The sequence below is a fragment of the Corvus kubaryi genome, unplaced genomic scaffold (genome assembly GCF_017639235.1).
Source record: "Corvus kubaryi isolate FWS band 111438036 unplaced genomic scaffold, C.kubaryi_AGA036_p1.0 133, whole genome shotgun sequence".
Lineage (NCBI taxonomy): Eukaryota > Metazoa > Chordata > Aves > Passeriformes > Corvidae > Corvus > Corvus kubaryi.
Genome location: NW_024580667.1, coordinates 21085456 through 21110633, shown reverse-complemented (window position 1 = coordinate 21110633; position 25178 = coordinate 21085456). Strand labels below are relative to the sequence as shown.

The window sequence follows — 25178 nt, the reverse complement described above, 5'->3', positions numbered from 1 at the left end:
ATGATAATTAATGAGATATCTCAGACAGATTGTTATTATTTTTTATTCAAGTTGTGAATAATGCACAGCAAGAGAAAAATGAAATTACTGGGTTTAATAAAAAGATTTGCCTTTCTGCTGTTTTCATAGAATAAGGCATTATTCCACTTAGTGTACTCTACACATGTGCATGCTAAAATGTGTTGTCTTGTAGGGTCCCCCAGGGGCACCAGGACTTCCAGGCGAGAAGGTAAGACTCTTTAATACAAATATGAAGTCTATCTATTTATTTTGCATACCAGATCCTGACAACTCTGGAAAATAATGGTCCTAAAGTTGTGGGGTTTTTACACTTTGGGATCTATTTGTGTGTCTTAATGGATATCACAAAAAGAGAACTTTACCACGTTTTTTTCAAATTTGTCTAGCCCTGTTATCTCACTTGGTCAAATCACTAGTAATTACAGCATTCTATGTTTTTTTGAATTCATTTTAAAATGTCAACATTTTCACTGAAGTGTTGGGTAAAAGAGCGTATTGACAATAAAATTATCTGATAAATTTCAATCAGTTTTTTCACAAGTTGTGACACCTGGCTTAAAAAACAGCAGGGAGGTTAGGACATGATTATTTATTTGTTTCACACATGCATTTAAAAGACATATTCTGCGTTTTATATTCTCCCTTAGCATTTGATGTGTACATAATACCTTCATATGTTTATATGTATGCACCTATGCACTGCTGATAAAAATTGACTAAGTGTGTGTAATTTACATTTTCAGGGCTACATGGGCTTGGGCTTTCAGGGTCCCAAAGGTGAAAAGGTAGGTCTCTTGTAAACGTCTGGAGAACAACTGTCAGAAATATTCCTGATACTGTGTTTTAAATAAAGAAAACCGTTGAAATCAATCAATGGAGAAAATCAGCATTGTAATTTTTGGAAGACTCGAGTAAATCTGTAACTTACGCCTAAGTAAACAAAAGTTGTGAGCAGTTACAGACTTTTTTAATGATGATGTTATACCTGACAGTAATTTAGATCACCATCCTGTTTTTCAGCTGTGCCTGGAAAGCTACTTTAATTTGCACTAGGCAGATCTGGAAACATTCATTCTGTATATTAGGACTCACCATGAGATTTTTTTTAAATCTGTTTAGTTCTAAGGGATGAGACTTAATGTGCTTTTCAGAATGATCAGAATTAATTGTGGTGGGACTCCAAGGCCTGTCTGCCTTATTTTGGTTTGGTAATGTACACATTTGAAGCAGATATTTCAGTTGTCCCCTTTTATTGTGTTATGACACAACCAGGAAGAGGTTTAAGAGCACACAGACTGGTTTACTTTTGAATGAATCTAAGCCAAAAGATGTGCTCCAGGATCCCATTTATTCTCTTAATCAGCATCAAATGGGAGGTAATACGTGTCAGCTTTAGTCTGTTACCTCTCACACTGAGAGGTCTAGGCTGAAGTGCCTTATGTTGTGTTCCTGGGAGCCAAGAACTGCATGCATTCAAGGGCTATTCAGTAAATTCATAATGTGTCTGTGCACTTCTCCAGCAGCTTTTCATGAGTGTCACTGACAGAGGGCTTTTGGGGTATAAGTAAATTATATTACACCACCTTACTAATATGTCTGAGTCCCAATATTCCTAATGGAAAGAATTTTTTTCAAGATGACACATTGTTGAAATTAATTTGTTATCATGAAATTTACTGAAAAATGTTGGCGAAGATAACATAGAAGTGTATGGAGATTTCCTGGACTCCTCAGGTTTGTCTTTAGCAGAAGATAAATGGTATTGCTGTGCATGCATTACTGCTTGACTGAAATGTATCGAGTCTTTTCAGAGGCATTTTACTGTTAAAGATAGAGCTTTTGCATTATGGAAGGAGGTGAGGTTTTGACTCTGCAATGGACATATGCATACTAAAAACTTGTCCACAGTTATCATCTTGAAGTTGGCCTTTATGAACCTCTGCAAAGCTTTTGGAGCACTGTAAACTTTGGCTAACATTTTTCTTTAGGCGCTGACTTTCTGTGCCCAACCTCTTTCCTCCTAATTTCCTTCCTCGTGAAGGAGGCACTATAAAACTTCAGTACTATTGCTGTAATTATTTGGATATGTTCCTGATATTTGGTATTAATCAGTCTTCACCGTAAGAGTGGATTCAGAGGTTTTTCTTCAGGGCAGTCTCTGTCTGTAACCAGTTACACAGCAGTGACTTCTGTAACCCTCTCTCTCACTGATTTTGCTGAAAAAAGAGTTTTTTAAAAACCCATTGAGCTATATTTTTAAATGCAAGTGGTAGTTCTCTTTAATGTTACTGATCTTAGCAGTGTTTGATCTCAGCGTCATTCTGTTTTCAATGGACAATTCTGGATTTGCTGTTGACAGGGAGAACAAGGGGTAAGGGGCCCCCCAGGACCCCCAGGACCAGCACCACATATGAAAGAAAAAGGGAGTGAAATCATAAAGGGAGAAAAGGTGAGATGTTAAATGATTAAACTTCTTGTGCTCTTCATTAAAGTATAATCAGTAGGAATTAGCAAACAAAAGTGAAACAGGAAAAGGAAAATACAAAGTCACCTAGAGCAAATTTTTCCAAGATTTCTGCCTGTTCTACTTCATGGATGAATTTTAATTTTCATTCTAGAAATCTCTCTAAAAATATATGATAGGTGGTAAATGCATCAATGATTGCATAAATAAGTAAGCAACAGATGACTTTCTGAGGAAGAAGGATTGATAATGATAGGATATTTTAAAAATATTCTAAAAGTTTGAATTAAGTAGCATATACTCAACTTTTTTTATACACATTTGTGAAATCTTAGTGCTAATGAATTTTTCAATTACTGAGTTAAGCAGTCGAAGCAATATATACTGGTAAAATAAACTTAGTTTAATGGATTCACATTTGATGTTTGTCTAAATTTTTGCTCATCATACTACATTAGGCATAGTTCGTGAAATGGAGAACAGGACTAAATGTGCTTTTGCTGAAATAAAGAATTATTTACAACCTAAATGAATAATGTTTAAGTGTTTGTTTACTAATATACATTTTTTTTATAATTTCATTAGGGTGATCCAGGTGAAAAGGGCGAACAGGGACTCCCAGTGAGTATTGAGTTATTTTTTTTACTATGATAAAAATTTTAAAGAATCTGATAATGTCACTGAATATCTTTGTACCTATTAGATAAAAGCAGATTTACTTTGGAATTTGGCAGTATTTTTGATCTAGTGAGTATTTCTTTTCCAGGGATTGCCTGGTTCAGGTTTCAAAGGAGACAAGGGTGAACCTGGGAAGCCTGGTCCCCGTGTAAGTATACTCAACTTTATCAATACCATAATTGCAGTTACTGTGTTATTTCCATTAGCTAATTAAACTTAGTAACCATTAGTTAAACAGCAAATTTGTTATATTTCAAACAAGCAAGTTTACTGTAGGACAGGTGTATAATCAAGGTAGTAGTAACATGCAGTAATGTTACTATATAATATTTCAGATAATTAAAGACACTTAAGAGTAGCTTGCAGTGCTGAAGGCAAAGGCAAAACTCCCATTAATCCCAATTGAAGCAAGATTAAGTCATTCCAGAATGGAAGAAAAAGCAGAGAAAAAACTCACTTTGTAGGAGTGACTTTAGCTAAATGGAACGTGTTGAATTCATTTCAAATACTCTCATGTGCAGTTGACAACAGCCTCCTTAGCCTGAAAGTAGTTTCCTACAAAGACAATGAATGGAGAAAAAAATGTAGGTGACTGAAATCCTTTTGCTTGCTGGTTTCTAGCCTGACTGTGGGTGCTTGAGGCCATAAGGTCTGTTACATTTGTCTAACCTGACCTTTATCAGTCATGCATCCAACTTCTTCATGAGTCGTGCTGTATCTTTCATAGCTGAGCAGGTAGCAAAATTGTATTTTTTTCTACATTCAAATGTATCTAAAGTATTCTAAGTAATTCTAAGTTTCTCAAGGTGTGGGTCTTCATAAACTTTTAGGCCCAGCACATCTACAGGCATTCGATTGTACTTCAGTCTGAAAAAGAGAAAATCTCCCTTTCTACTCTGCTTCAAAGTCAGATGTTCTATTAACTTTTCAGTAAAGCTATGTGATGGGATTATCTTTTATATCATATACATACATGTATTTTAGTCTTATGAGGGCTTGAAGCTGAAAGAATGGAGACATGTTGGCTTAGAACTTTTCGAGGAAACCAGAGCATCAGAAGTTATCAAAAGTACAGTTTTCAGTTTTTGCAGAGTTCCCTGAACAAAGTTTCTAAGATATTTTATATATAATTGGTCAGGAAATCACAGCTACTTCTGAAATTAAGCTAAGCCTTGAAAGATGAACAGATGGTATGATCTGATATTCTAGTTTAATGAAACTAAACCATATGATTAATTCTGATCACAGTGTATATTTGAAGGCTCTCTTGACTTTGCAGATCATAGTTTTAATCAATTACTAAAAATTACTTGTAACCCTTCATTATAAGAGACCATAGCTGCACACCTCAGTGGTGGTGGTTCATGTTTGTTCTATCATTTTTATCCTTCAATTGCGTTAAGACAGAATTTTTTGACCTAAACTGATGGGATTATGTTTTAGACAATTACATGCCCTGTTAATTTGTTTTTTAAGTATCTACATTTACTTGGGTTTATGGGACAAACGTATATTGCTTATGTTACACGTACAATCTAAGCTCTGGGGCACCAAATGAAACCAGCCTCCAGTGGGTCAGGGTACAAGCTGATGTCCCAGACCTTCTATGGTGCAGAGGAAGAGGAAGGAAAAATGCTGAAAAGTAGATTTGTCTATCTAGATCATTTATCATGTATCTATTGACTACTTCAACAAGGGAATCTAATCCTCTCTGTAGGTTAACACAGTGGTCTAATAATTTTACTCTGGGGGAGGGAATTTTGACTTCTAGCATATCATCTGCCTTGTGATTTGAATTTCAGTGTGAGGGATGTGGATTGACCAGTACATTGCCACACAATCTGATACAGGGCCACTCTACAAGCCTTCTGCTGAAACTGAACCACCAAATATCTATGCATTAATGTTTTGTGAAGTTGAAGAGTGTATATATAGAAAGGTTTTGTTGTGAAAGGAAAACACAGATCTGGTTCCAGTTTCTTGTGCTGTAGATATATTTTGTCTTGAAGACCCTGTGACAGGGAAACCTATGTTATTTCTGAATCTGGGAACAGATTTGCAGGATTTTATGTAATTTGGCATCTTGTAGGGTGTTGGGTAATACAAGCACTAGGCATATTCACCCTTTGTACTCTCTTCTCTGTTAGCTGCATTAGCACACTTTGATTAATGCATTGCAATAGTGATGATTTTGTTCTAGCATTTCATCCACTGTTTTTAGAAATTGCATGTATGTGGTTGTCTGTTTAAGCAGAGTGGAACTTGGTGTTTTACAGGGAAAGCCTGGAAAAGATGGTGAACCAGGACTGAAAGGAGAACCTGTATGTATTTTACTCAATTTCCAGTATTGTTTCTTACATTCAAAACAAGGAACTGTCTGTGCATTATAAATGGTTGGTGTTTTCTAGCCTTCTGAATTGTTTACTTGAAGTTGTTGCTTTCAGTGAATTTGTGACTTCGAAAATTTTTAAGCTTTGCTGCTGCCACAGCTAAGATCCACCTATATTTGTCTCTTCTGGTTTCACTGTCTTCTACACACAGGGTTTGCCTGGAGGGTTTGGGATTCCAGGACGACCTGGGGAGCCTGGCTCAAAGGTCAGTAGTAGCTACTTTTGCTCCCTTCACGTAGAATGACTTAATAGCTTTTCTGGTGTGTTCATCGATTGCATTAAAGCAATGAATGCACATAAAGCAATACTAAATGAATGCTAAGCTGTGTGTCATCATTCAGAGACTAGGAAAAGTCAAAATGAAGGTAGTGTAGGTATCGCCAATTTAGATCTCTTATATGGGTTGATTAATGCAGGCTTTATTTTCACAAGCTCTTTGTCCAGCCAGCATAGGTGTAAGTGTACTTCCCTAAAACCTCCAGTTTCTCTTTAACTAGTGCAAACCAGTACAGGCTTGCAAAGTAATTACTAATGCTGGTTATTATAGCGTACCAGGTACTTACCATTTGGATGTTGTTATGAATCTGTATCAAATTGTTCATTTGTTGAGGGAATCTGATTTTGTTGGGAGAAAAATCTGATCTGGATTTAAAACATAAATTCTATTTTGATTTAGGGTGACAAAGGGGAACGAGGCTATCCAGGACCTCCAGGAAGAGTAAGTAAAAGAAATTAGTATTTTATTTTAAACTTAAAATAAATTTAAATTTAAATTTTTTGAAAGTCAAAGTGCTCAAACAATGAGGAAAAAGAGAGATACTATGCATAGTCTGATCTTGTTCTCATCAGTCATGTCCATATTTTTCCTTAATGGAAGCAAAAGTTGGGTGCAGTTCTTTAAAGTATGTTTGAAATTTGGGAAAGGAGCCCTCAAAGAATATGAATTTCAAATGTTTTGGACTGTGCATATTAGAAGTGTTGCTAATCACTACACAGTATCCAAAAGACAGATCAAAAGAGTAAATCTGTCAGCTTTGCAGTTGTGGTTTAACCTCAGCTGGTAGCTAAGTGCCAGACCACCACTCGCTCACTCACCGTCCCTCCTCGGCATGGGATGGAAGGAGAATTGGAAAAAGGTAAAACTCATGAGATAAGAACAAGTTATTAATCAAAATAAAGTTAATAATACTAATAGTAGTAGTAGTAATAATCATGATGAAAAGGGAGATAACAGGAAGAGAGCGGAATAAAACCTGAGGAAGACAAGTGATGAACAGTGCAATCGCTCCCCGAGGAGAAATTGGCAAGAAGTACACAAGAAGAAACCAGGAGAGCAATTTATAATTTTTTTAACACCTCAGATAAAAAATGGGGTTAGTCAGGAACGAATAGATGATTGGTGGTGCTGCTTCCCAATTATGGGGAGAAATCCCCAACATCTGCTAATTTGGTTTGGAAAATTGTATGTACTTCCCGAATATTGTATTGTAAATATTAGCATCCTATATATTGAGCTCAGATCAATGTTAGCAAAAATTGGCAGACCATAACATTTTAAAATAAAAGGTAATACAAGTGGATCAGTGCTTAGACCATGTTACGGTTTTCTGGCATCATTCTTTTTGAGGAAGATGCTGTAAAAGCTCTCCACTTAATCCTGCAGTTGATGTGAAGGCATTTGGGTAGAACGGGAAATATTTATTTTCTCTGGTAATTCCTCAGCAGCTACAAGCCTCTCACTTGCTGAAATTGCAAGTATAATCAAAACTGCTGAAAATTGTCAATAAAACTAAAATGGCCTCTGTACCATCAGATGAAGATGGGGGAGATATGACGGCTCAGTTGTATGTTTCTAGTGTTTGTCCTGTGATTTAGGTGATAGATGCTGGACCAGTAGATACCTTTGGTGAAAAAGGAGACCCTGGAGTTTCAGGTTTGCCTGGACTGAAAGGTCAAAAAGGTGAAAAAGGTATGTATGTTGTCTTGTCTTTTTAATTGAGTTATACTTTCAGTTTTCTCACTAAAGGAAATTAAAATTGTACTGTCTGTGCTCAGGAGGTCTATATGACAGTGTAATGTTCCAGTTATTTATTTAATTGTTTTTAGGTTATTATATTTTGCAGTAGCTTGTAGGACACTTCTGGTTCTCAGCGTAACTAAGACTGCCTTTCAATTATAGATGAAAAATAATGAACTGGGATCAGTTTTTATGGTAGTTAAATAATTCAGCAAGATGATCTAAGAAGTATGGAAATCAACCTGAACTCAAGGAGGGTAATAATGTAGAGAATCTTGAGACTCCTTTGTAAAAGTCAGTAGCTTATTTTTAATCTAAAGATTGGCTTGCATATTTTTAAAAAGGCTTCAGTAAAAAGAAAATCAAGAAAAACCTGCTGGCTTTCCCCATTACAGACCTTAGCCAATTTAAGAAAAATCACTGGGAAAGTTGGCACACAGCAGGACCCTTTCCCTGAATGTATTTCTTGAAGATATATATAGATTATTTAATTTCAAATTTGATTCAGAATTTGAATATGCATGAATGTGAATTTAAATAATATCTCCTAAAAGTTCACTTTCATTGGCATTGCAGAATTCATTGCCTAATTGAAACCTTCTCTTTCTAAAGGCTTCCCTGGTGCACAAGGAATCCCAGGACCTCCAGGTATGAAATTATGACCACTGAATTTTTCACATTTTTCATGTGTTCTGGAGTGAACAGTCCTGAGGGATATTCTCCTTAGCTGCTTTCAGCTACTGCCGGACTTTCTGAACACCCAAGCAGTGACCTCTCTAGGGTGTAATTATCCCTGCAGACACTTCCTGTAGGTTGCTTTTCTCATGTCTCTGATGTGATCCAGCCTTGTTCTTTCTGTTCTGCCCTGATAACTTTCTGCTGAAATTGAAAATGCAGTACACAGTCTGTCAGAGATAGCCCAGAGAGTATGACTGCATGGGGCAGGAGGAGTTGTTAAATATGAATGTGTGTGAGTGTGTGCATGTATACCTGAGTATGTATGCTCATATGTAGGTCTTTGTCTTGCTCTCATTTCAGCTCTGTATGTGTTTGCATAGGTATAATAAAACAAGGTTTGTAGGAAGATATAATACTAGATCAAAGTCATTCTTGAAGGCTTCCTGCTGTTTTTGACTATGTCACTTGCTCTAATAAAAGTTATTTCTTTTGCCTAAAAATTTTGCCCTTTTCAGAGTCTTAACACCTTCACATCCATGGAAACACTGCTTTTATCTATATAAGTACATGTACATGTGTTTGAACTACACCATGATATTTTCTTTTTGAAAATTAGGCAAATCATCTGTTGACACCAGACTCTTAAGGCATTCTTCAGTGATACTATTACCTTCCTTGCTTTCATTTTCTAACTTGACAGTGAGCTAAATATGAAATTAATGTGAGCCAGAGTCAGATAGTTTCCAGGAAATCTTTCACAGGTTAGGGAGAAGATGCTATATGCCCCAGGCTGTAATGATTGCTCTTAGGTTGTAATTATGCTACAGAAACTGAGCTTTGTGTTACTTCCATATCTTCCTGCAGTGTTGCAGAAGACTCAAAATGTTTTAGTGATCAAGTGTAGTGATGAGTTGTGAATTAAGTTATTAAAATACGAAGACCTGCATGACTGTACAAATAGCTAAAAGGAGATCTTAAGTAGGATTTTTTGTAGTTGCTTAATTGCTTCTCTTTTTTGGCTGTTTTTCACTTATTATTCTTACAAACCATTTTGGTTTTAGCATTCCTGAAATGTGCTAGCGTTGTTGACTACTTATTTATTGAAGTTTTCAGACATGCCCTCCCTTTCTCGGTATGTTTTAGATTTGGTTTGTTATGAGGTAAGGAACTGTGTAGTAGTTTCTAGATGCAGTAGCTAAGTTAACTCCAGTGTTGCAACCCTTTTACTACCCAGCAAAAGGGTGTCCAACTAAATCTCAGAAAAGCACTTGATACAGATTAGGTGCTTTTGTCTAGGGACCTAACAGAAGTGACTTTCTCTCAGTTGCAGTGAGTATATAAACTCAATTTTGTATAAATCACCAATAATTAAATACAGTCCCTTTTCTCTTTTGCACTAACATTTCTCCATTTCTCTCTAAAACCCTATGAAAGTTAATGTGTTGATAATGTTGCTGTCTCTTCATTTGTCATTTTTACATGTATGTTTTACTCTGTCCAAAGGTCGACCAATTCCAGACAGGGTAGGATCACCTGGTGTCCCTGGAGAGAGAGGTGAAAAAGGTGAAAAGGGTTCTCCAGGATTTCCTTCACCTGGAATCCCTGGAAGAGATGGTCTGCCAGGTCCCCCTGGGTTGCCTGGCCCACCAGGACCTCCAGGCAAAACAGGTGGGTAAAGTCCTTGGTTGCTTTTCACATTGAAGGCCCATAATGCACATTAAGAAAAGAAAGAGACAGGATTATGAAAGCTATTATCAGGATATGCCCGTGCCATGGAAGAAACATATCTGAGTCGTTGATAAACCAATCTGTGTCATGAAAGAAACATAGCTGAGTTGCTGATGAACTGAGTAAAACCTGTTGCTCAATGCAGGACGCCACTTATTTCCTTACTGGGAAAGGACAAGGATTCTTTGCTAAATAAATGCTTTTAAAGTTTCTGCAAAATTCATTGTGAATTTTTAGAATATAACCAAACAATTGACCTTAACACATACTAATTTGTTCTGTGTCCTATTGTGCCAACCTAGTGATACTTGTGTATTTTCAATTAAAACAATAGCAGATACTAATACTCTTCTCAGCATAAAAGATAGCTGTTCAGTGTCACGATTTACAAGTCTGCAGTACCAGTCTGTGTAACAGATTGAACAGATGTGAGAACTGCAGTGTGAGGTACTAATTTGCCAGAAGTTTTTATTGTAAAATAAAATTACCTTTGAGGAGAATGGGGTCATAGAAAGGCTTGGGTTGGAAGGAACCTTAAAGACCATCTGGTTCCAACCCCCCAGACATAGGCAAGGATGCCACCCACTAGATCAGGCTAAACACCTGCTTTATAGAGTAAATGAAAAGCCAGTAATGATGTGAAAACTATATAATAATATCAGTAGTAATGATAACAACATTACACACATTTTATTAGATTGTAATAAAGCAATTTTAAAGAGAAAAATTGTTTTTCTCTGCAATGAAGCAATAACCAAGTACCTGTGGAAGTGGTCCATGCTAAATAGCTCCTTACAACTGCTGTTTTAACTCTTTGATAGAAAGCTTTGGCTATAAGTGATACTGACATTGTGAGTTAAATTATCATTTCAACATCAAGAATGATATCCCTATTACAATAGTTTAGGTACTTTAAAGCTATTGAAAGAAACATTATTCTCTATGGAATTCCTAAACCAAAGATACTTTGTTCAAAAACAGGTGAAGATGCCTAGTTGTTGCTGTATTTGCCAGTGAAGCGGTACAATCCAGCATGTAGAATATGGAATTAAATAGCTAAATACTACATTTTCCTAAAAATAAGAGCAACTCCTGTTTTTCACACAAGTTACTGTCATTGCTTAATTCTGCTCCTTCCCCAGATACTTCTTTAGCTTTCTCCAAGTCCATAATGGGAAGCAATTTTTTTTCATTTAACTTGCTTTCCAAACTTCACATTAGCATTTTGACCACTTGCTATGGCCAGAATGATGTCACATTATATTGGGTCAGATCCTGCATCGTATCATCAAACAGAACAAGCACTATTCATATTCTTATATCAAGCCTGCTAAATATTCTCGTTGGTTACCTATTTCAGATACTAACATATGAGGTTTGTTGTCTTCAGGAAGCTTGATTGGTGTGAAAAAGTTAAATAGAAGTTAAATAGATGGTGAAAAGCCGCTCTTATCTAGAAAGTTTTCTAAAATGTTGAAAACAGAAGTCAGGGTACAAAAACACATTCTTAATGAATTTCTTCAGAACATTAATACTTCCCATTCTATTCAGGGTCAAAACATCAGTTTTTCACGCACAGTACTTTTCTAAGCCAAAACTTAAAATGAAAATAGATTTTATGTTGAAATTGTTTGTAACCTTTTTATGGCAGAGCCTGTATTTTCTCTGTAATTCTTATGGTTTCTTAAGAATAAGAATACAGAATCCCAGTGAAATTTTTTCAAGTAAATCCAATAAAGGAGTAAAATGCTATCCTGACTTAGCACTTTTCATAGGTAATATTTCAGGTATGACATAAATGCAACCCTATAAAGGAAACTTGTGCTTGTCAAAACAATATTCTTTATTGCATTTTCATTTCAGATGGAATTGATCAGTGCCAGCAGGGAGAACCTGGTGCACCAGGTAGTCCTGGACTTCCAGGAAGAGATGGATTTCCAGGAGAGATGGGAGAGAAAGGTAATAATATTTTAAAGTGATTGTATTCTAATGATCCTTAGCCTGGAGCTTGGGTATGTAAAGAGGCTGAGCAAATTAGACTGGATCCAGACAAAGCGTACTTAAAGCTAGTTAAATACTTAATGGACATGGAAGATGTTTCTGGACTCTCTGGTGGGTAAAGAAGGATATTGTGTATTGAATTGTGTGATATGTTTCACTTGGCCTGTTTATTGCTGGGAAGTGATAAAGGATGGCCCACTGCTGCAAAAGGAGCTGGGAAGAAAGAAAGAAACGGTTGAGTATAGCCCCATGCAATGGAAAGTGAGCCGTTCATGGCAATTTAAGATGTGAATTCTGAGATGAAGAGAGGGGCAGAGGAGTTGAGAATGAAAATGGTTTATGAGTCATTGCCATGAGTATAATTGAAGATAAAATTTTAACACCTATGAACAACCTTAGGCTGGACATTAGGAAGCCGTGCTTCACAGAAAGGGTGTCTGGGCATTGGACTGGGCTGCCCAGGGAGGTGATGGAGTTGCCATCTCTGGAGGTGTTTAAGGAAAGACTGAATGTGGCACTGAGTGCCATGGTCTGTTGACATGGTGCTATTTGGTCATAGGTTGGACTTGATGATCTCAGAGGTCTTTTCCAACCTAAATTTCTGATTCTGTAAATAGGACTGTTAACTGCATGTTTTAGCAGTATTGACTAAATGGATGTTTAAAAAAAATGAGCTGTACCCATTTACTTGATGATTGATCCTTCTTTATCTCGTTCTGTTCACTGTTTTTCTGCAAAATTACAGTAACTACAGAAGTTTTCCTTTTTCTGCTTTAATAATTTTATTTTCTCTATACCCAGAAAATATTAAGAAAAGAATATTTCTTTTATTCTTTTTATTCCTCTTTAACCTGGTCCCCTTTAACCATTCTCTTCAATATTAACCCTAGGATAAGACTTACATTGATTTTCACGCCATTCCTTTAAAAATTTTAAAGAATGTTGAACATCAATTTGCTGATATTTTCTCCTTGAAGCATGGAATTAGAAGTAAAAATTTATTTAAGTATTAAATTGACATTTGCCCTGAATTCAACTGCTTGCAGTATTGAATCTTTTGTTGTTATTCAAGCGCTTTGCTGTTTTCTTTTTTCAGGTGACAAAGGTGAAGCCTGTGCCTTGTGTGATAAAGTAGGACCTCCTGGACTTCCAGGACCACAAGGGCCACCAGGTCCAGCAGGTAAAAACTCCTTAATTACCCAAGAATGAGCTATGTAGGCTAAATTCTAAAAAATGCAGCATACATAATAAAATTAATTACTTTTTGTCCCACTAATCAAACTGTTTGTGAAATTAATGAAAGGACTAATGAAAGGAGGGTGGAATATTCCTATTTTTGGCCTGATTCCAGATTTCCAATACAACCAACCAGAATAACCATGGAAGGAGAATCTGTCCACAATGAAGGAGCTTTGCAAATCGTGGCCCAAATATTTTCACAGTGAGAAATAATGTGGGAACCATTTGCCTATGTGCCCAGGCTTGTCAATGACCCATACATTTGTTTCCAATTGCAGCACTAAATTCTGTAGCCCAAAAAAAAAAATATTTTTTGCTACCATATGAGAGAAGTGACACATGCCAAAAATTACATTATACCTAATGTTTGTTCTAGTGGCTGTTCAGAAAAATTAATGTGGTTTAGGTAGTTTCAGTTCTGCATTGGTTACATGAATTGGTGAATTCATTCCTAAGTCAAATGAATCATCAACTTCCAAGTTTATTAATGCAGACATGTAACACATGAGTGCATGAACCAAGACAGCTTCACTGGCTTTAGCAGCATTATGCTGATCTAACTGGGGATGGAATGAGACACTTTAAAAGGGATCACAAGGAATTCACATACAATGAGCTATTTGTAAAAGCATGTAATAAATTAAACTATATTTTTGTCTATCTGAAAAGGTTTCCCAGGGCAAGCGGGTTTCAAGGGTGACAGAGGCTTACCTGGACTTGATGGCCTTCCAGGGGTACCTGTAAGTAATGCCTTGCCAAATACTACATGTCCTACTAGGCATGTGATCAAAAAACATGTGATGATTGGTGTATCAGTGTGGGTGTGTAATAGTTCTGTTTAAAAACAAAACAAACCTCCAAAAACCAGTGCACTGATATGATAAAATTAAGGTTAACTATGCCTAATAAAATACAGTAGGAAGAAGTGGGCTTGAATTGTAAGACCTAAAAAAGACCTGTGAGATATTGGTTATGCTTCTGAGTTTATCCGTCATAAGAACTCAGCAGGATGTGTGACTTTCTGTCTGAGCAAGCTAAGCAGTGGAGCTGGGTAAAGAGTAGGATTTTTCAGGAAACAGATGCAGGTCTTCCCTGATCTTTTTGTGAATTGTTCCAATAACTCTTTGCTGTTGAGTACAAATATATTGAGAGAGAAACAGTGCCATCTGGTGTAGTGTAAGCAATATAATGTTAGCATGCAGCATACTGTGGCAGTTTTCCTGAATTTTGAATCAAAGAATAATAGAATATGCTGAGTTGGAAGGGGCTCATCAGGAACATCAGGTCCAACTCCTGGTCATGTGAAGGACATCCCAAACATCACACCATGTCCTGAGAGAGTTGTCCAAATGCTTCTTGAACTCTTGTCAGGCTGCTGTTGTGACCACTTCCCTGGGGAGCCTCTTCCGGTGCTAAACCACCCTCTGGACGTAAAACCTTTTCCTGATATCCAACCTAAACCTCCACTGACTCAGCTTCATGCTGTTTCCTCTAGTCCTGTTATTGTTCACAAGAGTGAAGAGATTGGTGTCTGCCCCTCCTTGTCCTCTCATGAGGAAGTTGTAGACTGTGATGAGATATGCCCTCAGTTTCCCCTTCTTCAGGCTGAACAAATCAAGTGACATCAGCCATTCCTCATAAGGCTTCCCCTGAGGACCCTTCACCATCCTCATGGCCATCCTCTGGATGCTCTCCAATGGTTTAATGTCTTTTTTATATTGTGGCACCCAAAACAGTGTTCAAGGTGAGGCCACCCCAGTGCAGAGCAGAGTGGGACAATCCCCTCCCTTGCCTGGCTGACGATGCTGTGCCTGATGCCCCCCAGGACAGGGTTGGCCCTCCTGGCTGCCAGGGCACTGCTGACTCATGTTCAGCTTGTCATCCGCCAGGACCCTCAGGTCCCTTTCTGTGGCACTGCTCTCCAACCTCTCACTCCCTGGTCTATCCACATGTTCAGGATTGCCCCATCCCAGGTGCAGAATCTGGCACTTGCCCTTGTGCTGCTGATTGCCCATCTCTCTGATTTGTTGAGGTCTCTCTGCAGGGCCTTTCTGCCCTCGACGGAGCTGACAGCTCCTCCCAGTTTATTGTCATTGGCAAACTTAGTATTCCTTCAAGTCCTGCATCCAGGTTGTTAATGAAGATTTTGGGGAGTGTCCGCAGCATGTTCTGTAAAACAGTTAGTAAGAAGGAAAGTTAAATACTTCTGAAGAAATAAAGGAAAGCTGTGAAAGTGGGTAGCATCCTTATAAGATTACTTGTAAGTTATGTTGAGGCAGAGCAGCATGTCTCTCAGTAAGGCCAGAAGCAGAAGAGCCGTAAGTGTAACACTTGTCTCAAATGTAACACAGATGACTGCTAGATGAGCAGTATACTACCACAGCTATGTTTGATCTTGTCACAGTCCACTCAAGTGCCCCTATGGACACTGAGGTTTGCTATGAAAACCTACCTCAGCATACCTGTTCCTGTAGCATAATGTGGGTTTTAACACCATTCCTAGTGTGAATAGACTGAGTCTTCCCAGACCCCTTCTCCCCAAAGCTGTTTCATTACAGCTGATCCTTTCTGACAACATAACTTCTCAGTGACATTCACATTTATCACACACTGGAGTTATGCGAGCTCCCTCTATCACCAGTGGTGATTCAACTTTTTTTTACTTCAGAAGTAAAAAAAACCCCACTTGTATGAATTCATTACTCAAGGAATCTGGTTCTCTCCCTGAAGTATAAATAAAGCCTTGATGCCTGAATTCGGCCAATGAAAGTTCGCTAAGATGAATCCTTTATCCATTGCCACCACAATAAATTGCATTACCTAGTGACCGAATGTACTATAGTATCAATGGAATCCATGAAATAAACAGTGGGAAAAAAATGGAAGACATTCTAATGTATTTAAGCTTTTTTGTTGTCTGACATTTGTTCTTGGCACATTTTGCCACACCTTTATATTTTACTTTTATTGCCTCGTAAGTTCTGTTCATGTCTTTAATCAGACAAGGACTGGCTGCTGTTCTGAATGCTTTTAAGCTTGTTTTGCTCCTCAAAGTTTAGCCAGGTGGTGATCCAGCATATAATTTAACTTGGAAAAACTACATAGAGGCCAGCCTTGCAAGCTGACATTGTCTACAGCCATGCCAGAACATCAGAGTGTGATTCAGAACACTCCAATGCTAATGAAAAGATTACCAGTGACCATGTTCTGGTTCAGGCTGAAGTGGAGGGCACACATGGGCTGTACGTAGTGGACATTGCCCATGAAGTTTGTGTTTCACTACCCTAGTGAGCAGCTCTGATTCACTAGAAATTATAGAGACTGTTTCCATAAGAAAAGTTCATTCAAGTCCTAGAAAATATGTAGGGAAAAATTGAAATTCTGGAAATCCTGTAGGTATACCATTAGGTAGATGATTTCTGTCCAGAAGAGGTTACAAAACTATTTTCCGAGCCTGTGCATAGTGTTTTGCTATTACCAGCTGACTGTGTCTGCTGTTCAAAATCAATAAATATTAATAATGAAGGAACACATGTATTCACATCCACTGAATGTCATTAATAAACTACCCAGGGAGAAGCTTTCTGCTTCCAAGACTTCTGTGTCTTGGAAAATATTCTCATTTGACCTCCTCAGCCAAAAACTTGGTGGTTCCCTTGATTTGGGTCTAAACTTCAGTTTTTGGAGGTTTGTTTTCTTTTGTATCAGTTGAAGGGTTTGTAGGGCAACTGATGACATCTGAATTTATAAAATTTCAGGGCCCCCCCGGTACTCCAGGACTTATGGGCAGCCCTGGGGCAAAAGGAGAACCTGGAGATTTTACTTACGATTCTATCCTGAAAGGGGAAAAGGGAGATCCTGGTTTCCCAGGACAACCAGGTATTCCTGGAAGAGAAGGAAGACCAGGAAAAGATGGATTTCCAGGTCCCCAGGGTCCAAAAGGAGCAGCGGTATGATTGTTTCTTTATGTTTACGTATTGTCCTACTGTGTGTTTATTTGTGTTTACTTGCTGTGCTATACATTCTGTCTTTCAGATCAGAATTCACATGCTTTTGTGCCCTATACATGCTTTATGTATATTTGCCTCATTCATTTTTCCACATCTATTACTTACCTTGAGGAGTACATTCTTCCTCAGAAGAAGATTCCATTTTCACTGGAAATAATGAGGAAGACAGTTTTTCAACAACAGACTATTTCAGAGCTAGATTTTGACCATTTCTTTTTGCATGTCATGCAAATAAGTGATCTGATCCAAATGCATTCAGCATGGCTTGTTACTGTCAGGACCATAGAGAAAAGGTTTGGACATGGACAGTAGTTTTATTCCTTTCTGCCTTTCTCACAGCTTGATAGTGAGAACTGGTGTGAACGATTTACCTGATATTTGAATTCAGTTATCCAAGTAGAAATTGTTAATACAAGATTCAAGTCCGTTGTAGCATATTTCTCTTCTTGTAGAAATGAATGCTTCAGAATCTTGCACTGATAGAGTTCAGCTGATGTATGATGATATGGAGCTGAAAGTGGAGCTCACATCTGCTCCCAGATCCACTATTGGAAACATGGACTACGTGTTCCAGTTAGCTGCATTGCTAGATGTGATTTCCATGTGCTATTCCACATGGAACCTAGTTCTGTTTCCATTGAGCCCAGTAGAAAAAATCCACTTTTTTCAACATTACAGGCACCTGTGCTAAATCCCAGTTACAAGGTATTCAGAGGATGATGTGTTCTGTCTTGCCAGCTAGGCAAGAAGTACACTTACACTTTCCAAAAATTAGGGTACAGCTGGCTTGAAAGGAGAACGTGGTCCCCCTGGCCAGCCTGGATTCCCTGGAGTGCGTGGTGAAAGAGGTTTTCCTGGCCCACCTGGGATAGGTACTGCAGGATTACCTGGTGAAAAAGGAGACAGAGGCTTTGCTGGAACCCCAGGTTTACCAGGACTTCCAGGTAATGCTATAATGTGCTTAAAAACATACCAAAAAAAGATTTTAAAATTTGTGCCCTTTAAGTGGTACAGCCTAGAGGATCATCAGAATTTAAGCCTGAAATAAAAAGACTTTCTAATTTAAATCAGTGTTTGCTTTCAACAGTATAATTGCAAATTTTTGAGGGCAGTTCTCTTGAAGAATTTGCTAGGCAAAATGGGATATTTAGGGTCATCCTAGTTTTCTATGAATCTTCTACCAAAAAAACTTCATAACAAGTCTCTTGTAATGGTATGGATGAACTAATAATGCTGTCAAGGTAGAACTCCCTTGTTTTATTTCATCTGTTCCTGTACTCTAATATAACTTTACATTTACAGGAGCAAAGGGTGAAGCAGGACGAACTATATCTCTCCCTGGACCTCCTGGGGCAGATGGCCTTCCTGGGCCACCTGGTTTCCCTGGACCCCAAGGTACAGCAGTTTGTTAATCTTTGGCTGATTATTAAAATGGTTCTGTTCCCCAGAAGTTAGCCTTTGTGTTAACATTTGTCTTGTTTTCATTTGCAAAGGTGACAAAGGGAATCCTGGGCTTCCAGGTAGACCTGGCCTACCAGGAGAAAAAGGTGCTGTCGGGCAGCCAGGTATAGGGTTCCCTGGACCTCCCGGTCCCAAAGGTAAGATAAAACTATCCATCTAACAGAGCTGGTGTAACTGTAGTGTGGATGGAGGCCTGCACTGTCATCCAGCCATAGCTGCATGGGATTTGGGAGGTGCAGCTGAGGAAGCTCCCTTGTAAAAGTCAACCAGCGCCACAGTGAGCATTCTTTCGATGCACACTTGCTTTGTGTAGTGCAGTGGTGCAGCTACAGACAATGTCACAGCTACTGCCAGAATAGAAAGTGATACAGTACAGCATCTTACATTGCAGCAACTGAAGTTGCTGAGATGAGATGACCCTTCTGGGAGATCAAAAACACTGTGTGTAATTGGTCAAAATAATATGCTGATGTAACTACAACTGTTTTGGGCCAGAGCTTACAGCTTTGCTGGGTCCCAGACAGCTGAGAGTGGTTTGGTTAGAACTCCAGCTTACTCAACATAAGAGTAGTCTTACCTCCATGACCATTGTAAGGGTATGCAAGTAGCTTAGAGGGAGACTAAATGTTCATATTATAGTTTTAGATTTTTTGAGGATGTGCTGCTGCTCATTCAGAACTAGATGACTGAACTTTCAGCAGCCACCTCAATCACCAAAATTCTTGTGTGTCTTCATTATTATTTCTTATGATTCCACACACCAATGAACTGGGAGGGTCAGAAATTTAATAAGGAGAAAGGGCATATTTTTCTCTGTAACCATGTCTGGTTCCTCTGAGACTGCATTGGGACCTGAACAGAAAAGGCCCATTGTATCTGGAAAAGAATTGCTGTTTGCACTTCGATGCCAGAAGAAAGGAATGACACATTAAATATATTTCTTTAAAGGACCCTTCCATGAACTCAGCTCTGCCCAATGACATTCTGGGTCGTAGCCTAAAAGCTGGATTTCTGCCTGCTTCGTCTGAATTTGTTGTGCGTGTGCTGGTGTGGAGTGAGTGCAATCTTTGTTGAAGTTGTTCTGGGTTTGCAGAATGTTGTAGGTATTCCTTCCTGCATTCCCAAGGTGCAGTTCATGGGCTAGGTGTGGGATAGAAACCTTCTGTATGCAACCCACAGTGGGACATGTAGAACGTGTCACAAGGTCTGTATTGCACAGAAGGTGTTGATTCACAGACTGTGCATCCCTCAGTCTGATGTCCCACACATTAAGTTGCATTTTTCTGAAGAAGACTTTGGGAACCCAGTTTTGAAGGCTGTTTCTCACAAGGGAGATGGGAGATGAACCCACACGGCTATTTATTTAAGAGGAGACACTCAGCATTTATTTCTTCTGAGTGGTTGTTTCTCATCAGAAGCCAACTGCCACACAAACATCAGCATTTGAATCTTTATTGGGACATTTGAGTACTGGCATCCCTAGGAGTTTGACTACACAGATCTTTTTTAACACATCCCTGTGAATAGTTCAGTTAGAGGCCTGAAGAAACAGCAGAGGTCACTTTCAGAGAGAGACAGTAATGATGTGAGAAATGTTTTGTTTTGTTTTATAGGTTTCCAAGGTCAGCCTGGCTCACCTGGTCTGCCAGGAACTCCAGGAACCCCTGGTCTGGATGGTTTGCCAGGAGTTCCAGGTTTACAAGGCCAAAAGGTAGATGTCAGCTGCTGGTAGTGTTATCTGTGACTCCCCATGTTAACAGGAACATGTGCAAAGAAAAATGCACGAAAAGTTGGCCAAATTCTCTTTCATTTTATGTTTCCCACTCTGCACACAAGGGGACAGAATAGATGGATAAATACTTGACATTAACACTAAAGGGCTTACAAGTCTCTCCTGAAGTCATGTATAGAGGTCTATACATTAGCCCTATACTGCATGATTTAAATAAATTTAGCAAATTATGTACTGGTTTTGATGTGTTGATTCCTAATCTATTGTGTTTCTTTGGCTAGGGTGAACCTGGTGTAGGTCTCCCTGGCCCTAAGGGATTGCCAGGACCCCCTGGCCCAGCTGGCATCCCTGGAGAAAAGGGAAATCCAGGACTGCCTGGCTTACGTGGCGAGCAAGGCTTTCCGGGCATACCTGGACAGCAAGGATTCAGAGGTAACATCACCGGAAAAATACACTTTTGTGTTTGTATTTCTTTTTAAAGTCACTCTCCAGTAGATGCAGCAAAAAGTCTATTCATCACTGAAATATCCTACTGATATCTCAGGGAACTGCCCCTTTTCCTTCTCATTTTTTCCTACCACCCACCAGTAGCAAATGTTAGCAGCAAAGAGCAGCCCTTCCTCCAAGCCCAGGCTTGGAGGTGTTGGAGGCTGAATGAGGTCCTGTTGGCCACGTGCTTCCAGAACACCTTGTCTTGCATCTTCAGCAAGCAAGCATCAGAGAATGCTTGGTCTGTATTTCTCTTGTCTCCCTGCAGGTGATCCTGGTCTCCCAGGTCTCCAAGGCTTGCAGGGCCCTCCAGGCGCACCGGGGCTGGGCCCTCCAGGATTGCCAGGACCTGCTGGGCAGCCAGGACCCCAGGGACCACCAGGTGAGAGGAGAATACTCCCATGATGGTGCTTAGGAGCAGAATTTTGACATAAGTGGATAACAGTGGTAAAAGTGTTGCTTGAGACCTTTCTGCATTATGAGGTTGGTGGGGGTGAATGGGGGGACATGCTAGTGGGCCTCCTCCATCTGGTCCAGAATGCAGGGTGGGCCTCTTAAGAGGATGCTGGTGTTTGGATTGGTCTCCTTGGGTCATTGGTGGGTAATAGATACAGGTTCAAAGCCTCTCCTAGGAAATAAGGACTGGTTCTGCTGTCTGCCTTTGGGTCTTCATCCTCCATGCCATGTAATTTGTGAATCACAGGTGGACATGATTAGGTATGCTTATTGATGATGTTCCTTGTTCTTTGTTAAGGACTAATCCTGTATCTTCTGTTTTTCCTAGGGTTTCCTGGAGTAAAAGGAGAAAGGGGCTTCCCTGGTGTCCCAGGTCTAGATATGCCAGGACCGAAAGGGGAAAAAGGCAGCCAGGGCCAGCCAGGAGTCCCGGGCTCTGTGGGGTTACCTGGCCTGCCAGGTCCACAGGGGGCTGTTGGACTGAAAGGATCAGCAGGTAAACACCCTGCCCCTTAGAAACTAGCATCTTTGACAACTGTTGTATTAAGTTGTGGTAGCATACTCTTACATTCATTTAGGAATTGATCCATCAGAGAGCCCAAGCTTGGGAAAACACATGGACTGAAATCAGTAAAGCAGCTCTGTGCACATGTAACTGAACTGCTGCTGAAGTCCTGGCATGGATCAAATCCAGCAGTTTGAAGGAACTGCCTTTCTCCTGTAATAATGAAAGGAGATTATTCTGCACAGTTTTAGTTACAGAGTATGGTTTTAATAATGCCTTTGTTAATGACAGCATTGTTTGCTGTAATAGGAAGTTTTAAGAATTTGTCAAAAACCCGTTACAAACTGTTTTTCTCTAGTTTTCATAATGCTGTTTTTACTGTTGTTTTTTCTATTGGGCTGTTTTTGTTTAATCATCTTCTTTGTCCCATTTTTCCTTAAGTAATGCAATTCCTAATATGATAGGCAGTAAATAATTCTGTTTCTTGTACTTCTTTACACTTCCTGCTTAATTTTTTTCATTCACTCTTCTCCTTTGGCTTCAGGACCCAAAGGAGAAATGGGAGTTATGGGAGCTCCTGGATTGCCAGGAATTCCTGGACCAGCTGGAGATCGAGGGTTACCTGGTGAAAAAGGTAAGAGAGTGATTTTCTCAAAATAAAAATTGTAAAACCCACCTTTTTCCCAACAGAAGTTGGGAAATAACCAAATATAAGGATTATACTTGACCTAAGGAATAGTTTATGTCAGGTAACTTCTCTCTGAGTTAGAAACACTGTACCAGGCCATATCCTAGGAACTGTCGTATTTGGGCTTCAAGGCATGATTTTTGATCCATTCTTCAACAACATAAGAGTTTGCTAGGTGTGGGGCTGCTATAGGTATTACTCCAAGAATAATACAATATTTGAAATTATTAAAAGCCAGCAGGAAGGTCTTAATTAAGAGCCTCAGATAATGCTCTGTATTACTGCCAAACTCCTGTCCTTATTGTTTCCAGAGTCTAAAATTAATGGCTGTGAAGTGGAAAAATATGTCAACTTTTTGACAGAGCTATTGTGAAGTATAAAAAAAACTACTTCATAGGAGCTGTTCCAGAACATGGTATTTGGTGCTAAAAATCTGAATAAATAGCCAGTTTAATTTGTTGTTGTCTACTAAATATTTTTGCAAAGTTTTATATGCCCCTGTAACATTCAGTGCTGTTTCTTTATAGGTAGCCAAGGTTTCAAAGGTGTAATTGGACCACAGGGTGATCCTGGTGTTAAGGGAGATAAAGGTGAAGCTGGTCTCCCAGGAAAACCTGGAACAATAGACAACATGGACATGGTTAGCCTCAAAGGCCAGAAGGGAGATCAAGGAGAAAAAGGTAACTTTAGTTTCTAACTGTGAGTAAGTGTAATTAACACTCATATACTACCAAACAGCAGTACTTTGAATTCAGTTTTGTGTTAGTTTTAGGCAACAGTTTTTAAAATAAGATTAAAGAATTTCACACAGCAAATGTAGATATTTTCCTAGTGTTTTTCAACTCTATAGAAACAAAGATTAATCACAGAGCAATAGGGTTTTGGTTGAATAGAAGAGGTTCAATTTGTCCTTTTTTAATTGATTTTACCTCTTTAATCAGAAGACTCTCTGAAAAGAAGTTTTAGAAGTAAGAATAGAGCTTTCCAGAAGGGAAAAGCTGTCTTTCATGTAAAACATGTAGTTGTGGCCATGAAGATCAACTGATAGTGTAAGAAAAAAAGTGAGCAGCCTTTTTTGACATGTGTTTCTTTGTGACCTGAAGAAAATTCAGAAAAGAAATGCATTTATGCCACTGATACCAAGAGATCAACTTATATAAATTTATAAACATCTGGTAGTATGCAGGAGAAAGGCAATCAGTTTTCTGTTTAGAAACTTCATGGCTATAGATTTGTTAGCTTTTTTAGATCATGCATTCTTCTTGGATTTTTATTCTTACTGCTAGTTGATAAATTAGTTGTTAGAAATAATTTTCTCTCCTTCATTTCTTTTAGAAGAAAAAATTGTGTATATTCTGCATATTTTTAATATGTTCTTTAATATGTTCTTCTTATCATAATTTACTTTTTATTAAAAAAAACCATAAGCGTTTTTAATAAATAGTAACCTTTTTTAGTTCAAATAGTGTAGAAGTGTGGAGCTTAGAAGGGAGCTACTGAGATCATGTAGTCTTTCATTTTTTTCTCAACCAAATCCGTCAGGCTTTAATAATATATCATGTTTTCTGAAACAATTACTGTTCTTTTTACACTTTCTGATTTCTTCCCAATTTGGCTCATCCTTGTTAGAGTGCACATTGCTGAAACAAGCAAAGTACTTCAGCTCAGGTCAGGCTAGAATAAAATTTCCCTTTCTTGAAACAACAGCTGACTGAGTTTGTGATTAGCTGTAATTCTTAGTCCCTTAGCTCTGGACTACTGCCTGTGTAATAATTTTTCATTTTGTATGCATCTTTTTGACTTCCCCTTATCACACATATGGTGTACCACACTTTTGATTTTCACTGTGATGAGTTTCAAGCTTTACTTGAACTCTTCAAAATCCTTCTGTAGTCTAATCCTGTCCTCTTTTTGAGCCTTTCCTTTTGGGTGACATCTGTACATTTCATCAGTGTATTCCAGGGCAGACTCCTCTCCAGTTTGACAGTGAATCACTAATAACTATACTATGTTGTATTTGAACTGTGGAAACAGGAGAGTATCCCAGTCTTAGCTACCTCTTTTCTCCATGTCCTGGCTAATTGTTAGAAGGAGATCTGGGCTCACGTGTTCTGGTTGGGTCTCAGAGAAACCTGGGCATGTGGGTAAGTAGTGCCTTGCAGCTTGGGCAGCCAGGGACTGCAGGGGAGGGCATGAGCAAGTATGGAGTACATCTACCCTTCAGCTGAGATGCAGCTTCTGAAAGTACTTTTAATGAAGCTCCCAGCCTATAAAGATTTTATCTAGATTGTTTCTTCTCGTTTTTTTCTGATCTTGTGGTTTGTAAAGTCTTAAAACCACATAGGTTGTGGTTTTCACTATTTCCTTATCTACTACTGGCATGTAGGATGATTAATTTTATTTTATTTCTAGAAATCTAAATTAGGCACACTGGTTACATGCAAATAAAGAAACCTTTGCTGAGAAATTCAAATGGTTAATTTCTTTGGTTTCTAATTTACTAATCTCTCCGGCGCTAATAATGCATGCTTGCAAACTTCTATGCTCTACTTTTTCCTGACCACATACAGTCTAAAGATTGGCCTGGCTCACACAGCCTGGAAGAGTAGGTTCCAAACAGA

The 25178-nt window shown here is 38.7% G+C and overlaps 1 protein-coding gene across 1 annotated transcript in view; it reads left to right on the top strand.

The window, feature by feature from the left end:
• Nucleotides 1–25178, top strand: part of COL4A1 (collagen type IV alpha 1 chain) — a 120736-nt gene that overhangs the window by 71031 nt on the left and 24527 nt on the right. The window contains exons 11-34 of the mRNA XM_042038484.1: nucleotides 194–229; nucleotides 765–806; nucleotides 2381–2470; nucleotides 3071–3106; nucleotides 3252–3311; nucleotides 5440–5484; nucleotides 5705–5758; nucleotides 6230–6271; nucleotides 7429–7522; nucleotides 8183–8218; nucleotides 9752–9916; nucleotides 11840–11935; nucleotides 13074–13157; nucleotides 13886–13956; nucleotides 16975–17166; nucleotides 18002–18170; nucleotides 18529–18621; nucleotides 18720–18824; nucleotides 20301–20398; nucleotides 20701–20851; nucleotides 21177–21290; nucleotides 21693–21860; nucleotides 22414–22503; nucleotides 23085–23237. Of these exons, the coding sequence (XP_041894418.1) occupies nucleotides 194–229; nucleotides 765–806; nucleotides 2381–2470; nucleotides 3071–3106; nucleotides 3252–3311; nucleotides 5440–5484; nucleotides 5705–5758; nucleotides 6230–6271; nucleotides 7429–7522; nucleotides 8183–8218; nucleotides 9752–9916; nucleotides 11840–11935; nucleotides 13074–13157; nucleotides 13886–13956; nucleotides 16975–17166; nucleotides 18002–18170; nucleotides 18529–18621; nucleotides 18720–18824; nucleotides 20301–20398; nucleotides 20701–20851; nucleotides 21177–21290; nucleotides 21693–21860; nucleotides 22414–22503; nucleotides 23085–23237 (2284 nt within the window). The remainder of the gene's footprint in view (nucleotides 1–193; nucleotides 230–764; nucleotides 807–2380; nucleotides 2471–3070; nucleotides 3107–3251; nucleotides 3312–5439; nucleotides 5485–5704; nucleotides 5759–6229; nucleotides 6272–7428; nucleotides 7523–8182; nucleotides 8219–9751; nucleotides 9917–11839; nucleotides 11936–13073; nucleotides 13158–13885; nucleotides 13957–16974; nucleotides 17167–18001; nucleotides 18171–18528; nucleotides 18622–18719; nucleotides 18825–20300; nucleotides 20399–20700; nucleotides 20852–21176; nucleotides 21291–21692; nucleotides 21861–22413; nucleotides 22504–23084; nucleotides 23238–25178) is intronic.